This window comes from Scyliorhinus torazame, chromosome 8, assembly GCF_047496885.1.
Source record: "Scyliorhinus torazame isolate Kashiwa2021f chromosome 8, sScyTor2.1, whole genome shotgun sequence".
Classification (NCBI taxonomy): Eukaryota; Metazoa; Chordata; class Chondrichthyes; order Carcharhiniformes; family Scyliorhinidae; genus Scyliorhinus; species Scyliorhinus torazame.
In genome coordinates, this window is record NC_092714.1 from 81,716,713 (window position 1) to 81,730,617 (window position 13,905).

A 13,905-nucleotide genomic window follows, 5' to 3' on the forward strand; every position below is an offset into this window, starting at 1 on the left:
CATAGTACTAGGTTCCTTATTGTATGTTGGGGGGGGGGATGATAAGTAAGTTTGCGGATGACACGAAGATTGGTTAATAGTGAGGAAGAAGGTCTTAGGTTTCAGGTACATATAGATGGGTTGATCAGATGGGCAGTCAGTGATCCCCATTCCGTGGAGACCCCTGACCTGGTCCCCTTCAGCACCTCCTCCTCTCACTCCCCCCATACAACACAATCGAAGATCCACCCCCATAATCTTAAAGACCTTTATCAGGCCCTCACACAGTCTTCTCTTTTCTGGAGCCCCAGCCTTTTCCATTTTCGTGTTATATATAGAATTGAGAGGTTACATCATTTACCACATTCCCGTTGTTTGTCAGAATGACAATGTTTTTCTTGAAGAATTTTCTTCAATTAATCAAATACAGCCTGCACTTTATCTTGACTAGGTAAATGCACTATTTTACTCAAGGCAAAATAAGTTACCAGTTGTATTGGGCGTATTGACATGATTGAGCTATCTCCTCCTCCCCAGCCAGTATAGTTTCTGTACACTCCTTTTTCTAGAATATACTGCTCTCCAGAGTAATGTTCTTCATGATACGCCACCCACCTAATATAGAGATACATTTTGATGGTTAGTTCATTGTGATGTAGCACTTGTGACATTTGATTCTAGACAAATTGTAAAAATACTTACACTCCATTTTTTACTTCAATTGACCGAGTCTCAGTTCCGTATCCTATACTTTCCAAGTGTGGTATGGCATGAGTAACAAAAGCGTCATTGCCTTTTTTAAAGTCTGCTTCCTCAAATAAAATGATTTCAGGTTTCATATAATCCTGGTGAATAAAATGGTTAAAATGTTATCATTAGTAAACACATTCCACACAAAGGGCTGGATTTTACCTGCCTCTGGTGGGAGTATTTCCCTTGGAGGGATGGCACAAAAAATAGGGTGGATGCTCATCTCATTACCTTCCCATCCACCCCCGAGCTCACCCCAATAATATGGGGGTGGGTGAGTGTTGAAATTGGCAGCCTGCCAGTCATCTTTAAATGAGCAATTAAGGGTCACTTAGGCTCATTAGCAAGCCATTTGACCCAATAATATGCTGCCCACACCATAAAACATGTGGTACCAGAGTCGCCTCACAGAAATGCTCTCCATGCCTTTTTTCATGGCGCAGAGGGGTTTCCTGTATAGGATGTTAGCGCACATCCTTCCCCTCGCCTGCTATCCATACACGCCCTGGTGTGTCTTGTTGTCACCTGGCGGCGTAGGTCTCTGGTTGAAGCTTCTCTATGAGGGAGTCTCCCCGCTTGGCCATTGGTGGTGTGGAGGGTGTTGCACCAGTCCAATACAACTGGAGGATGTGTCCTTTCACAGACTCCCTTTTTGCACCCTTGTGGAGTCTGTGGACCACACGTATATTAATTGTCATAGGCTGCACCCACTTTCTAGTCTCCTGAAAAGCCTTTTATTTAGGTTCTGTTAGCATTTCAGTTGCACGCTCCTCATCTTTGGGCACCCAGTGAGGAGAAGGTCAGGGAGAGAGGATGACATCCTCGTGAAGCTGCGCGTGGGCCTTGTTAAAGTTGCCAATAACAGGTCAGACAGCGGGCGATCGAGGGGGTCGTCCGACACAATTGTCTGCCCCCCGACCGTGGCTACGTTTACAACCGGGGGTCCTTGGAGCAGCGGTACGTGGTGCCTGCTGGCTTGATTGAGGCCTTCCATGCCGATTGGGGCACAGTGGGAACTGGGGTGCTTTATTGACACCTTTATTCACCTTTTGTTTTAATGTTTTATGTTTCTCTTGAAATTTGGTTTTGCTTGATGCAATATTCCTTAAGGGGCTGCCTCTTTATTTTGTTCCCCAACTTATTAATTTAGATGGACTGATTTACACCAAAATAGGATATAATGTTTAGTGTGGACAGTAGGTTGGGAGCAGGAAGGTAAGTTTTTAAACTGAGATGTTTAAAGGATGGGATGGAAAGGAATGGGTCACTCTGCTGCCCTTTGTCGAATGCAGCATCAGCCCCCCCACCCACCCCCCCTCCCCGTGCCCCTGCCCAGACTGAACCTGGCCTTCCTATCTACTCTCCCCATCAAACCCACCCCTTCACCCAACACTGTGCATCTCCCTAACCTTCCCAAACCACCCAGGCCACACCTATTCTCGGGATCCTTGGTGTCCTATCTTCAACAGAGTCCTGGCAGGTGCCACTGTCGCTTCTTGGCGCTGCCGGGACTGATGGAGTTGCCGGCCAGTTGTACTGACCGGCAGCACCATAGGTTGGGACTCCTGCCCCATGAGGTGGGGGGGTCCCACTCATCTCCAAAACTAATTGGCAGTAGAAATTATAGACCATAGGACTAATGACTCTGCTGGCTCTTTCAAAGAGACAGCGTTGCAACTGACCACATTCAAAATGTTACAATTCTCTTCATACCTAATGACTCCTCTTAGAACCACAAAATTCCTATAGTGCAGCAGGAGCCATTCGGCCCATCGAGTTTGCACCGGCACTCTGAAACAGCACCGTACCTGGGCCCACTCGCTCACCCTATACCCGCAACGCCACCTACCTTGCTCACCGTTGGACACTAAGGGGCAATTTAGCTTGGCCAATCCACCTAACCTGCACATCTTTAGACTGTGGGAGGAAACTGGAGCACCTGAAGGAAATCTTTGCAGATACGCCGAGAAAGTCTAAACTTCACACGGACATTCGCCCAAGGGCGGCATTAAATGCGGGTCCCTGGTGCTGCAGGTGGCAGTGCTAAACACTGTGCCACTGTGCCGCCCTTCAGTGAATCCTCCTCCTCAATGCTTTCAATCTCCATCTCTCCTCTTATTTTACTGCATTCCCAACATTCCACTGTAGGCTGTCTCCTTAAGCCCATCTCCTTTTCCCATTCCACCCTCCTTAAGCCCATCTCCTTTTCCCATTTCGCCCTCACTTCCAACATCAAGTATGAGGAGCTTAATAACCTTTTTGCCACTAAGGTTGAGGCCATTTATTTTGCCTCCCTGTGTTCCCTTTTTTGATGGCCCACCAAGTTAATCCTCTCCCCAGCTTTGGCCCTGCCCTAATGCTGAACCAGTATCTTTTTATAATTTCTCTCTTGACCCCATTCCTGCTAAACAGCTAACCACCCAATTTCCTTCCTTCAGCCCCCTGCTGGATGCTGTTGTAAATATATCCCCTTTTCAAAACCCTCAATGTCCAATTAGGGCATCAATTTCCCAATCTCTGGGTCTCTTCTATCCTTTCCAAAGCCCATTTGCCTGCAACATATTGTGTCTGGGCACAGGTAGATGATCAGGAGCTCACCCTGTATCCTAACCCAGAGAAATGTATTTTTATTACAACAGGTTTGTGTTATTAAAGGACTCAAACAAACAGAATTTAATTCTAACTCAGGTCTATTTGTACAAACAGCTAGTTGCATGTCTGTATTTTGTGCAACATTTATTTAACCAAAATGCAACCACATGGTGGTGCATCTTTCTTAAAGAGATGTAACAAGTGATTCCCAAACTGTGGGTCATGACACCCGATGGGCCACAGAAACAACGTTTGAAGGTCAGAAGTCACCCCTCCTCTGAGGCACCAAGGGCAGTAATGAAGAGGAAACTGTGGCATGATAGCCATTGGCTCACTGTGTTGATAGCGCCAAACAGCAAAGAGATGGATGGTGAGCCCAAAGCACCCTTTAACCTTTGGAAACAAAGTGCTGAGCAGCACCAGGATGTTTGTGTGCTGACTTGGCGCAGGCAGAGGCAGGCAAGCGTGACTCAGTGACTGCAGGAAAAACTACACAGTCATGCGGCTGAGCCAGGAAGGTAAAAGGCGGCTTCAAATTTTACCATGTTTCTGCTCCTGTTGTCTCGTCTCTTTATCCAGGGTTTGGGACTCTACTTGTCTGCCTATTGTACAGGCCGCTTGCCCTCAACGGGTGACTCTACTTATCTACCTTTTTGTTATTGAGTATTATTATTATGCATCTTCTTATATAAATCCATTGCTCATGTCATCAGCAAGTGCTGTGACATCATTAGTTGTTTTTGTTGTTACCTGTGTATATTCATATTTAACTGTCGTTAGTTCTAATTCTATGCTTTTATTTTTATTTCAATGTTTAGCGAGTTGCTCCTGTTTTTGAGTCCATAATGTAATTTGAACTTTGTTATTTTTAATATGTGAAAGAAGATTAGCTTTCACCACATCGATTTGGCTACCTTTTGTGGTCGAGTTACCACACTTTTGTACAGCCTCCTTACCCTGGGAGGATGACTCTACCTGTCTGCCTGTTGTACAGGCTCCTTACTCTGGGCTGGTGATTCTACGGGTGTGATTCTCCCGATCAGCTGGATTCTCCACTGATGTGATTCTCCATTGCACCGGCAGTGCACTCACGCCCTTAGGTTTCCCAGTGGTGTGGAGTGGTCACAATGGGAAATCCCATTGGAAGGTGGCAGGAACGGAGAATCACGCTGCCTGCGAGGGCGTGTCATCATGGAAAACCTGGCTGGTGGACTGTAGAATCCCGCCCTGAAAGCTCTCGCCAGCGGGAAAACCAGAACGATTCCCATTGGCACTAGGATTGACATTGATGTGTCATTCAATGGAACTTAGAACCTCAATCAGATTTTCAGTGCCATTCAATGGCACACAGGGGTTCCTGCTGGACCAGCAGTGCCACCTGTTCAGACCTGTACTAATCAGCACCCTTGTGAGGCCCTGCCAGTGTCGCCAGTGACTCTCGGGAGCTGGGAGAAAGCGGCCTCAACCTGTCTCATTTAAATATCATTAGCTGGATTGCGCCCTGTGTGCATGATCCAGATTGCGCCGGGTGCCACGGGGGCTCGTGTACAGTTTTGCGCCTGGTGCGAAGCCTGTTTTGGACCTCCACCGTGATGCTCTTGGTGAAATGGGATTGGCGCCGGGCTCAACGCAGTGGGAAAATCACACCCCTTGTCTTCAGTTGCCTCGACCCCAAGCTCTGGAGTTCGCTTTATATCCTTCTCTGCCTCATTTAAGACACTCCTTAAAACCTACCCTTCTGACCAAGCCTTTGGTTATCTGACCTTATTGGCAGGATTTCCTGCCGGTTCGTGGCGGAGGCAACCTGCCATTGGCGGCAACGGGATCCTCTGGTCCCACTACTGTCAATGGGATTTCCCGTCGTTTGCGCCCTCTACCACCGGGGAACCTGAGGCGGTGGAGATCCTGCGGCAGGACTGGAAGATCCCGGTGGCGGGAGAGGCTGGAAAACTTTGGCCTATCATCTAATATTGCTTGGTTGCATATTCTGTTTTATAATGCACCTGTGAGATGACGTGGGATGTTTTATTGCATTAAAGGTGCTAAATAAAAATACATTTTTGTAGTGTTGTATAGAGCAACACACTTGTACTTTTTTGGAAAAAATATAACATCAATATTTATGTGTGCACCAGCAGGGATTAATCTCAGTCCTGGGTAAAACATACCTCATCCCTCAGCGCATGCTTGTTATTTGAACAAAGTTCAAATGCACAGAATTTAATTGTGTTATCAGTTCCAATATATAAACTTAACCCATACCATGATCATTAATTTTTGAGTAAAGTCCAATTACATTCTGAAATGTTATTTCTCAGTGTTTGGTGTCATCAAACTTAAGCCCCGATCTTAACCTAACGAATCTGACAACGAAATAGTCCCCTTAATATCCGCTGGTTTGAAGTCTATAAAGCATAAAATCAATTGAGTGTAAATGGGCCAAACATGCCAATTCTTACTGGGTGCTTTAGATTAATCTGTGGCTTTAATGTTAATAGTTTTTTTAAAACGACCTAACGCACCTCGGTTTCACCTAGATAACCAATGATATTATTAATATAAAGCTTCACATCTGCACCCTTTATTATTTGGGATAGAAAAACAAACCACAGACAGATACATTGCCAATAATTAATAATTGTTTCATTTGGTCAGAAGTTTTGAAATACCACCCATTCCATTCAGCAATATGTTTCATTTGTAATTTTGAATTTGTTTGAAAATACATAAGAAATTACTATACATCTTAAAAGATCAGTTTTAATAACAGGCAACGGTTTTGCACATTTGCTCTTTTGACGAAAGCTGTAACCTGGGTTTAACTTTGATTGCGAACACCCAACTGTCTTGCATAGTTTTAGCAGACTCTATCTAGCACAATACATCTTCATACATCATAAGAGAGATGAGTATTACTGTGCTGTACTTTGAATTCTTTATGTGGTCCTTTAACCCTTTGCAGTGATTACTAGCCCTCTTGAATTAGACGCTGCAAATATTAAGAGATCTAGAAACAAATATAACAACGTCATTACAGGACGCCCTCTTTCAAAATATGATTTTACAAACTGCAGAAAAGTGTGACCCCCATAATGGAACTAATCCCAGAATCATGAGTTGCAATCTCTTCTGCGACAGGATTCCCAATGTATATTGCCATTTAATTCACCATGTCAAATGGAGCTGTGTCCACAGGCACAGAATTAATCTTAAAGAAGAGAAAAAGCTGATCATGCTGTCCTAATTGACCAAGCATTGTAAAACACCAATGTCTATGGAGGAGCCAGGGTATAACTGACGGTTTTTTCTCCCAACTCATGTATGAGATATGTAGCTGGATTCTCCGGTCCCCAGCCATGTGTTTCTCGGCGGCGCGCCATTCGCTGGCAGTGGGATTCTCTCTTCTCACCGCTTGTCAATGGGATTTCCACGGAGGCCACCTCATGCCACCGGGAAACCTGGGGCAGGGATGTGCTGAAAGCGGAAAAATTGAATTCCGGCGGCCGCAGAATTCGAGCCATAATGTCAGGATGAGAAGAGTTTCAGTATCTATATCACTTAGTCAAAATAGTCTAATATTAATAGTAACTCACAGCCTGAATAAATCGCATGGATTGTACTGTGCTGTCAAATCCACCCCAAGCCTGCCAATCCTCATACTCTCCCTCTTCCAGGAGATACTGGTGTCCTCTGTAACATTCTTTTTCATAACAAACCCATCTGAAAAGCAAAGCATTCATTTACAATATTGATTAAAACAATGTTGTCAGCAGGAAAGAAATATTCAAACACCTTTGCTATTCGCAATGGTGACTGTACACAACCCTTGAAAAAAATCGCAACACATTAGATATGATTTTGATTGGATGATATATTTTTATTTGTTCATGGGACATGGGCGTCACTGGCTGTGCCAGCATTTATTGCCCATCCCTAATTGCCCTTGAGGGAGCAGTTAAGAGTCAACCACATTGCTGTGGCTCTGGAGTCACATGTAGGCCAGATCAGGTAAGGATGCCAGATTTCCTTCCCTAAAGGACATTAGTGAACAAGGTGTTTTTTTACGACAATCAACGATGATTTCATGGTCATCATTAAGCTTTTAATTCCTGATTTTTATTGAATTCAAATGTCACCATCTGCAGTGATGGGATTCGAACCCAGATCTCCAGAGCATTACCCTGGTTTTCTGGTTTCTGGACCAGTGACAATACCACTATGCCATCGCATACCCATGTTGCTAAGTAATCCTCAGTGTGTTAAGAATTACGCTGACAACCAATTTAACTTGTCAGTCAGGAACACAGTGTGGTACATCTGCGTGTACTGGAAGATCCAAATTTTTAATACATAGGCCCATTTGTTGCAGACAGAAAGAACATGTACACATATTGCACCTGTTTCAGCTAAACAATATAAGTCACAGCCATTCGCTGTGCAATCAGTGCAATCAGAGTGAAGCTGCCTGTTTTACATTCCAAACAATGTTTGGCTGTTAACTGCCAAGTCACCATCAACTGCTGCATTTTCCAAGGTCAGCCTTCCACCAATCGGAGGCCACTTGCCAACCAATCAGCACTCTCTTCTAATACAGTATAAATTTGAAGATTTTCCTCACATTGTATTCTTGTGAATGCTTTGATGAGTGCAAGATGAAAAGTTTCAGCAAAAAGTCTATTTTTTCAGCAATACTCAAATTCAGAACTTCCAAATGACTTATAAAAGAAATATTCTTTGACGTTTCAGTTTTTCAAAACATAAATAGCTTTCCTTAATACAATATGGACAGATTTTCACTGCCATTACAGCTGTAAAACTAGTAGTTGTAGATGTGCTGTCTGTTATATACCTGTCTAGTTTTCCCTTTTATTGAAATTAGAAAGGAAGCTCAGGATGGCCATCTGTGTCAAAAGTGAAAATTGTCCTATAGAGCCTGAGCGAATACTCCTCAATCAGTATGCAAAGAAATGTTGATATAAACATTCTCAGTTTATCCAAAGGATATTCTTTAATTTCCACACAGAGTCCAATATTCACTGTTTTACTGTTGTCTGGAAAATAAAGTTGTTCTGTATTGGGAAAGATTGGAAATAAGCTATAGTTTTAAGCGGGTTTAATTTAATGTCTCTGTGCCTGGAAGGGTAAAACCTATAGTTAGATTCATGCTGGACAAAGGTGCTTGTATGTGTGCGAGTTGGTTCAATTCCAACTGTGATTCTATTGTGCTTAAGGAGGGCAAGGCATGAAGAATAAATAAATCAGTAGTGGTTGCTTAGCAACTGGAGCCTTGTAAGGTAGAGAAGCTATTAAGTTTTAGTTTAGTGAATTTTATTGCAGTTGAAGATAGGTAGTGAGAGAGAAGACAGCTTCAACATCTCTGCTGGAAGTAGTTGGTTTTACAGGGCTAAAAAGGAACATCTCTCAGCTTTGCTAGATGAAAAGCCATACTATGGAGTAATAGTTAAGAAAACAGATGTGGAAATCTAAAGTCGAGCTAATTGAGGAAACTAGAGAAGTGAAGAGAAGTTTCCAAGAACTCTAGAGTTAACAGATCAGAGGAAAATGGGAAGCAGAACATATTACAGTTCATAAAGCCACAGAGAGTTGAAAAGGCATTGATGACTATGAGAGGCCAGAAAGGTATTTGCAGTAGTGTTAAGGTTTATGAAGAATTACTACAATTTGGGAGACATGATTTGAAATAATTGTGGAAGTCAGTAGCTGGACCTTAGAGTTTATGTAAAAGTCTTTAAGACAAAGAAGATTTGAAAATGTGACTTTTGAAAGTAGAATTTGAAATTACTCATGTGGAAGCCAAGGTTCAGTGAGACAAGGTGGCTCACAGTATAAGAATCATTTTGGGGGATTTTAAAGAGAAATCCACTGACATTGGGTTCAGAGAGGAATGTGTCATACCACAATCAGCTTGCATGCTTAAAGGGGCTTTTGTGTGTTAATGAGACCATTGTAATTTAAAATGTAGTTTGTAATCCATGTTAATCCTAAAACCTGTGTGTAATTGTTAAACTAAAAGGGGATTAAAGGAGTATTATAATCCAATTTTTTCAGGTTTAATAAGTGTTTTTTTTCTTGTTGTTAAAACTAATTAGCAGTCCTGTGAGTCTGTTCTTCCACATTTATAAAAAAAGTAAAAGTTACGGTCATTTGAGCTAGGGTTCCATTCTGAGATCTTCCCGTCCAGTTGTACCATCAAGTGGGATCGTAACACTGTCAGACATACTGGTATAATATATAATACTTACTCACATACAATAGGTGTGAGTAACTGAATTAGATCACTGTCTGATTATCACAATGGGAAATGTCTGGGACATTCAAAGATAAACTAACTGACAAAACATCATACAGCCTTGTGAAATGAAAATGAAATGAAATGAAATGTGTTAATTGTTCTCAATATATGCATTGTATTTAAACATACCAATGATATAATTTTGTCCTGTGACAATGGAATTGGTGGCATTGTAAAACATGCAGTAAACATGTGCAATCATTTATTATTGTACCTTTATTTTTATTAATTAGACAAACTAAAACTACTCAAAAAGAAATCAAATTCTACCATCTCCCAATTCCATACTATTAGGAGTGACAGGCTGTTTAACAGGATGTGCTGGCTGTTGATAGAATTAAGCTTTGAATACATAGATCCACTTGCTCAGATTTTCTGCTAATCTGTTGACAGAAGAGATTTACAAAGTACTCACTCTTACCTTTGGGCTATAATTAAATGTAACATCTAATTTTATAACTGAATTGAATTTTGAACATTTGCTTTTAATTATTAAGGGCTGACAGTAACCAATAATAGATACAGACAGGATGAGTTATTGACTTTAACAGTGTTGAAGAGCTAAATTATCATCTGTGGATATGATGTTTTTATTATGTCAAATGTATGATAATTTGAGACATTTACATGTGTCAAGATCAATATCTCTTCCAAACCATTTCCTGTTAATGCTGCCATTGACTCTACTCATACAAACTAAATGACTTCCAAAATATTAGCAGAGTAAAAACTTGAAATCACCAAAATCCATTATAGTATTTAACAGCTATTTAAAATAGATAATTCAAATTACATGCATACATATCTACATAGTTTATATATATATCTCAAGATAGAAAAAATAGGAATATAGAAAATAGGAACAGGAGGAGGTCATTCAGCCCCCTTCGAGCCTGCTGCTCCATTCATTGTGATCATGGCTGATCATCCAACTCAATAGCCTGACCCTGCTTCCCTCCCAACCCCCCATCACCGCCCATAACCTTTCATCCATCGCAGATACTGCAGTTCTTCCATTAAAATTGTTTTGTAACAATTTGACAATACTTACACTCCACCAATTACTCGAACTGAGCCTACTCCTTTAAAGTCATCCTCCCAAAGATTCTTCAAATCTGAGGCATCTTCACAAATTTCCTTGAAGCGTCCATTAAAGAATGTTTTTTCAAATATTATAACCTAAAGCAATATTTGTCAGATAGAGTTAAAATCAATGTTCGTTGGGAGAGTTGCTTCACAAAAGTTCAACTTTTCAAATTTGAAGGAATCTTATGAATGTCATCCTTCAGATTTGTCTTTTCGAAAGATTCTCCAGAAGCTTGGAAATGTGAAAACTCTGCAATGAAACTACACTGTAAATCTAAACAACACACAATAAATACCATTGTCTTTTAGAGAGAGTAGCGAGCAAACATATTAGTCAATTGGATGCAAAAGAACATTAGAACCTAATGTTTTTTTTGCCTTATTGATTTCTGTGGTGAACATTATTAAAATCAGAAGAAAATGTAGATGAGGACAACCATTTGTCCCAGCTTCCCTCTTCCATCTAGAAAACAGTAACCTTATCACATCAGCCAATTGTTTTTTTTAACAACTGCAAGGTTTTTTGCCTCCATTACTCTATGTGGAAGTTATTTCCACGTGTTGATCAGTCCTTAAACAAGTTCATCTTGCTATTAATTCTAAATCTACCAGAAACATTTTCAATCCAAATATTTTGTTCTGTTGCCAAGGTTTGCCTTGAAACAGAACTCTAGGGCGCGATCTACCGGCCGTGTCCCACCCGAACGGGGGCGCCACGTGACTGTTGGATGCCAGGAGAGACTTCTTCTGCGATTTACCTGGTCACTACGTCTCACAAAGTCTAATACGATCTTGCAGGATATTCTGATCTGGATCCCGCCCAGTATTTAGTGAGTAATTAGTCTCATTCTAATATGCAGCTCGCCTGATCTACCCGAGGCGTTGGGATCTAACACCTTCGCCTCAGAGACCCAAGGCGACTGGCATTCAGTACTGGTCTCCACAAACTGGGGGCTCTCCCAGGGGATAGGAGGCCCCCGGGTGATTGGCCTTTGGGCAGGTTGGCACCCAGGCACTTCTGGTGCCACCTTAGCACTGCCAGCCTGATACCCTGGCAGTGCAAACTGGGTGCCAGCCTGGCATGGCAAAGTTGTACAGATGGCAATACCAGGCTGATAGTGTCAAGATGCCAGGCTGGCATTGTGCCTGAACTGGGGATTGGGCCTGGGGGTGCCCTGCCAATGTGAGGTGGGGCGTTGGGGGACCAGAGAACCCCCTTCTAGCTGAGTTTGAGTTTTGGGGTGGTCCACGGGTCATGTCGGAGGGGGTTCGAGAGATCGGGCGGCATTTAAAAATGGCACCCTGATCTCCTCCTGCACTGAAGAGTCCTGGCGAGCAGAGCTCCTCAGTGCAGGAAGCAGGACTAATTGCGGCCTTGGGGGGGTATTTCCCGCTGTGGCCCCGGATTACAACAAAGTCCAGTATGACAGCATTTTCCTTCTCGGCGCTGCGGGCACCGGGAAGCATCCCAGCTAAATGCGCTCAACGCGGGTCTCTTTTGTAATTCGGGTAGATCATGCCCCTAGATTTATTTTAATGCTCTTTTTCCATGGGTTCTGAAAGATATAATTACTGCTGTGTAATTATACTGGCAAATAGAGTGAACCTGAGGTATGGTCAGTACGAGTGTCTGTCAACTAAGTTCAATTCCAGAAGCTGCTGCTGAATATAAATAAATTGAGCCCTTTTTGAGCTCCGAGTGGTGTTTGCCGCACCACTCGTAATGCTCGTATGTGCAGAATGAAAAGGAATAGGGCAGGGTTCATTTTCAGGTGTTTGCTGTTTCTAAATCAGCAGTGACCTGCAAAGCACATGAGAATTATTTGATTTTACAAAGCTGATTTAGCAAGAGGCCTTACCTAAACCTGTAAATACACAACACATTAAAAGGTACGTCAGAAAGAATTAGGCATTTGAAAATTGATTTCTGGAATAATTTGTTTCTGTTCAGTGTCAATATTTGTCAGCAACTTGTGAAAACAAACCTCTTGTTACTTCTATTCCCGGTTTTGAAATTAAAGGATTATGACATACCTGAGGAGCCATAGGTCTTTCCACTTTTAGCCCACCCTAAACAAAAATCAAGAAAAATAATTATACTTTATTAATTTAAATGGAATAAAGGTTATTTATATTTAGAGAGTGTGAATAAGCAGGAGCAGTTCTTTGCCACAGAATCATAAAAACAAAAATGGTTAGAGTACAGAAATAGACCATTCAGCCCATATATTCCATCCAGACTTTCTGCAGTAGCAATTTGACTAGGCCCACTCAGCCACCCTTTCCCCACAGCCCTGCAAATATTTTCTCTTCAGGTGTTTATCCAAATCCCTTTTGAAAACTATGATTAAATCTTCCTCCATAATGCTCAGGCAATGCATTCTGGAACCTAATTACATTTTTGGCTCATTTGCCAATCACCTTGGATCTGTGGTTTGCTCCCCTTTTGCAAATGGGAACGATTTCTCACTACCTACTCTGTCTAGCCCTCTCCTGATTTTGAGCAACTCTATCAAATCTCCCCTCAACCTTTTCCAAGTATACCAATCCCACTTTCTTCAATCTGTCCATGGAACTGTAGTCCCTCATTCCTTGAAATATTCTCACAAACCTTTTCTTCACCCTCTTTACAGCCTTCGCATCTTTGCTAAAGTACAATATCTGCAAGTCATGGTATTTGACTCTACCTTCGTGCCAAGACTTGGAAACGCAGGTTGCTGCGGGTTCGGTGGCATCGCCCCATTAATAGCTCTGCCGGTGCTATCCCTGTTGTGACATGAGACATGGTCTGGTAATGGAACAGGAACCTCGTCAATCTTATATCCAGGGAACCCGCGGTCTGTTTCTGCATGTCTTATTTAAATGTTTGAACTGCCCACTCTGCCAAATCATTCGAGGATGGGTGGTTCAGGGTAGTGCGGATGTGCCTTATCCCATTGGCATGCATAAATGATAGGAACTCCTCGTTCATGAACGATGTCCCATTATCCGTGACTAATACCTCTGGTATCCTGTGGGTACAAACAAAAGTGTCATAATTTCTCCGTAGTAGCTCACGAGGTGGTGGTGGTCATCCAATGCACATCCAGCCACTTGGAATGGGCATCTACGAGGACCAGAAATATGGACTCCAAGAAAGGCCCGGCAAAGTCCATGTGCAGCCACAACCAGGGGCGCCCTGGCCA

General features: G+C 42.4%; 1 protein-coding gene across 1 annotated transcript in view; it reads right to left on the reverse strand.

Annotated features, from left to right (window-relative positions):
• The window catches only part of LOC140427982 (uncharacterized), a 158,342-nt gene that overhangs the window by 58,924 nt on the left and 85,513 nt on the right, over positions 1 to 13,905 (reverse strand). Inside the window, exons 8-12 of the mRNA XM_072513907.1 lie at positions 12,755 to 12,790; positions 10,686 to 10,813; positions 6,915 to 7,041; positions 682 to 824; positions 468 to 594 (exon numbers count right to left, since the gene is read on the reverse strand). Coding sequence (XP_072370008.1) covers positions 468 to 594; positions 682 to 824; positions 6,915 to 7,041; positions 10,686 to 10,813; positions 12,755 to 12,790 — 561 coding nt within the window. The remainder of the gene's footprint in view (positions 1 to 467; positions 595 to 681; positions 825 to 6,914; positions 7,042 to 10,685; positions 10,814 to 12,754; positions 12,791 to 13,905) is intronic.